This window comes from Apteryx rowi, unplaced genomic scaffold (assembly GCF_003343035.1).
Source record: "Apteryx rowi isolate R43461 unplaced genomic scaffold, aptRow1 scaffold_1113, whole genome shotgun sequence".
Classification (NCBI taxonomy): Eukaryota; Metazoa; Chordata; class Aves; order Apterygiformes; family Apterygidae; genus Apteryx; species Apteryx rowi.
Window position 1 is genome coordinate 58,100 of NW_020447324.1, and position 3,194 is coordinate 61,293.

At 64.0% G+C, this 3,194-nt stretch overlaps 1 protein-coding gene across 1 annotated transcript in view; it reads right to left on the reverse strand.

Moving 5' to 3' along the window:
- MEGF8 (multiple EGF like domains 8) overlaps positions 1-3,194 on the reverse strand; it is a 28,999-nt gene that overhangs the window by 9,585 nt on the left and 16,220 nt on the right. Inside the window, 5 exon segments of the mRNA XM_026077360.1 lie at positions 192-367; positions 1,242-1,405; positions 1,873-2,044; positions 2,132-2,336; positions 3,012-3,130. Of these exon segments, the coding sequence (XP_025933145.1) occupies positions 192-367; positions 1,242-1,405; positions 1,873-2,044; positions 2,132-2,336; positions 3,012-3,130 (836 nt within the window).

Here is a 3,194-nt window from a genome sequence, read left to right on the forward strand (position 1 = left end):
GGATGATTTGGGGTCCCCCAGCCCCGTTCCCAGATGATTTGGGTCCCCAGCCCCATTCCTGGATGATTTGGGGTCCCCCAGCCCCGTTCCCGGATGATTTGGGTCCCCAGCACCATTTTCAGATGATTTGGGGTTCCCCAGCCCCATTCCCAGATGATTTGGGGGGCTCCTGGGCTGCTCCTGCCCCCCACATCCCTCCCAGCCCCCTGTGTCCCCCCGTACCGGTGTGGGGGGGCAGCAGCCAGGCGTTGCAGCGCAGCTGGTAGAGCAGCAGGTGGTTGCTGAAGTCACGGGTCTCCGTGCGGCCCCCAATCACCACCATCACGTCGCCCAGCACCGCCGCCGCATGGAAGAAGTGGGGCTGGGGCTGGGGGGCGCGCGGGGCCTCAGCAACGGCTCCTCCGCCCCACGGCGCCCCGCAACGCCCCATGTACGCGCACCACCGCGGCCCCCAATGCCCCATACGCCCCCCCGATGCGCCACGGCTGACCCTCAGCACCCCACAGACACCCCGACGTGCCCCCCATGTCCAAGAGATACCCAGCGCCCCATAGATGACCACCCTAACACCCCTAAATGCCCCACAGGCACCCCCAAAGTCCCATAGACACCCCCAGCACCCCATAGGTGCCCCCCAACATCCCACAGACACACCCTGATGCCCAAGAGATACCTCAGAAGCCCCACAGACGCCCCCAAACCCCACAGGTGCCCCCCAATGCCCCACAGATGTCCCCAACGACCCCATCAACACCACCAATGGCCCCGTAGGTGCGGTGTCTCCAATGGCTCCACAGGTGTCCCCAAATGCCTCCCAGATGCCTCCCAATGTCCCCTAGATGCCCTCAGAGGCCCCACAGACACCCCCAATGCCCCATAGGTGCCCCCAAACACCCTACAGATGTCCTCAAAGGCCTCATAGACACCCCCAACACTCCATAGGTGCCTCCAAACACCCTAGAGATGCCCCAAAGGCCCCCCAGATGTCCCCAGTACCCCCCATATGCCCTCAAAGGCCCCACAGACACCCCCAATACTCCCTTTGTACCCCTGAACACCCCACAGATGCCCCCAATGGCCCCATAGATGCCCCCAACAGCCCCATAGGTGTCCCCAAATGCCCCCCAGATGCCCCCAACACCCCATGGGTGCCCCTGAACACCTCCTGGACGCCACCAGCAGCCCCATGGAGGCCCCCAATGGCCCCATGGAGGCCCCCAAGGCCCCCTGAGCCCCCCTACCTTGTGGCCCTGGGAGGGGGCGAGCAGGCTCCAGGTGAGGTTGGGGTAATAGAGGCTGTAGAGCTCAGGGGAGGCCGAGACAGTCTCCACATGGAAGCGGTGCCCCCCGAACACGTAGATGGCGTCCGTGTCCTCATGGTACACGGCCGAGTGGCCGTAGAGACCTGCGGGGCCGGGTGAGATGGGGGCTGAGCCCGGCCTGGGGGGTCCTGGGGGTCCCAGCCCTATAACCTGGGGGGGTTCCTGGCTTTGTAACCCTCAAAATGGGGGACCTGGGGGTCCCAGCCCCATTACCTGGGGGGTCCTGGCTTGTTATCCCTCACCATGGGAGTCTGGGGGGGCTCCTGGCTCAAATACTTGGGGTCCCAGCTTGGAATACCTCAACGTGGGGGTCTTCAGGGCCCCAGCCCCGTTACCCGGGGGGGGTGCTGGCTTTGTACCCCTCAACATGGGGGTTTTGGGGGTCCCAACACCATTACTTGGGGTCCCAGCTTGGTACCCTCAATGTGGGGGTCTTGGGGGTCCCAGCTTGGTACCCCTCAACATGGGGGTCTTGGGGGTCCCACTGCTATTTCCTGGGGGTCCCAGCTTGTTACCACCCTGCCGTCAGGGCTGGGGGGGGCCGCGTTACCTGTCGGGGGGGTCCCGGCCTGCTGCCCGGCCTCCCAGGTCTCTGAGTCGACCCGGTATTCGAGCAGCTTCTTGTTGAAGCCGTTTTCAGGTGAGTAACCGCCAATGAGGAGCAGCGAGGTCCCGCGGCGGGAGGTCAGCGTGTGGCCGGCCACCGCAGGCAGCAGCGGGTCCTGGCAGCGTAGGGGGGGGACAGAGAGACCCCGTCAGCGCCTGGGGCAAGCGGAGGGGGCCGCACGGGGGTCTCGGGGGGCCCCTACCTGCTCCTGCCGCCACTGCAGCGTGGTGAGGTTGAGCACCCAGGCGTCGCTGGCCACGCCGCCGGCCGTCAGCCCCCCCAGCACCACCATGGCCTTGCGGGAGGGCAGGTAAGCGGCGGCGTGGAAGTAGCGGGGCGTGGGGCCGGGGCCCCCGTCCTCCGTCCCTGCCAGCATCTGGGTCCAGCGCCGCTCCGGGATCGAGTACCTGCGGGCAGAGGTAAGGGTACATCCCATGGGCATGTAGGCAGAGTTAAGGGTATATCCAGTGGGTACGTGGGCAGAGTTAAGGGTATTTCTAGTGGGGATGTGGGCAGAGTTAAGGGTATATTCTGGGGGCACGTGGGCAGAGTTAAGGGCATTTCTACTGCGCGCATGGGCAGAGGTAAGGGTACATGCGGTGGCCATGTGAGCAGAGTTAAGGGCATTTCTGCTGGGCACATGGGCAGAATTAAGGCTATTTCTACTGAGCACGTGGGCAGAGGTAAGGGTATATGTGGTGGCCATGTGGGCAGAGTTAGGGGTATATGCAGTGGGGACGTGGATAGAGTTAAGGGTATTTCCAGTGGGCATGTGGGCAGAGTTAAGGGTTTATCCCGTGGCCATATGGGCACAGTTAAGGGTACATGTGGTGGCCACATGGGCAGAGTTACGGGTATTTCTGCTGAGCATGTGGGCAGAGTTAAGGGTACATCCCATGGGCATGCGGGCAGGGTTAAGGGTATATGCAGTGGGGACACGGGCAGTTAAGGGTATTTCCAGTGGGCACATGGGCAGAGTTAAGGGTTTATCCTGTGGGCATGTGGGCAGAGTTAAGGGTATTTCCAGGGGGAACATGGGCAGAGTTAAGGGTATTTCTAGCGCAGGGGCAGAGCCTGCTCACCGGTAGACGTTACCCAGCAGCCCCTGGCGCAGCGACAAGCCCCCGAACATCCAGAGTGTGGCGTCGGGCCCCTCCACCATGGTGTGGCCCAGGCGGTGCAGGAAGCGGCTGGCCGTGTCCTGCGAGGGGACAGCATGGCGTCAGCCCCGGGCCGGGGAGAGTCGCTGAGCCGCAGGGCGCCCC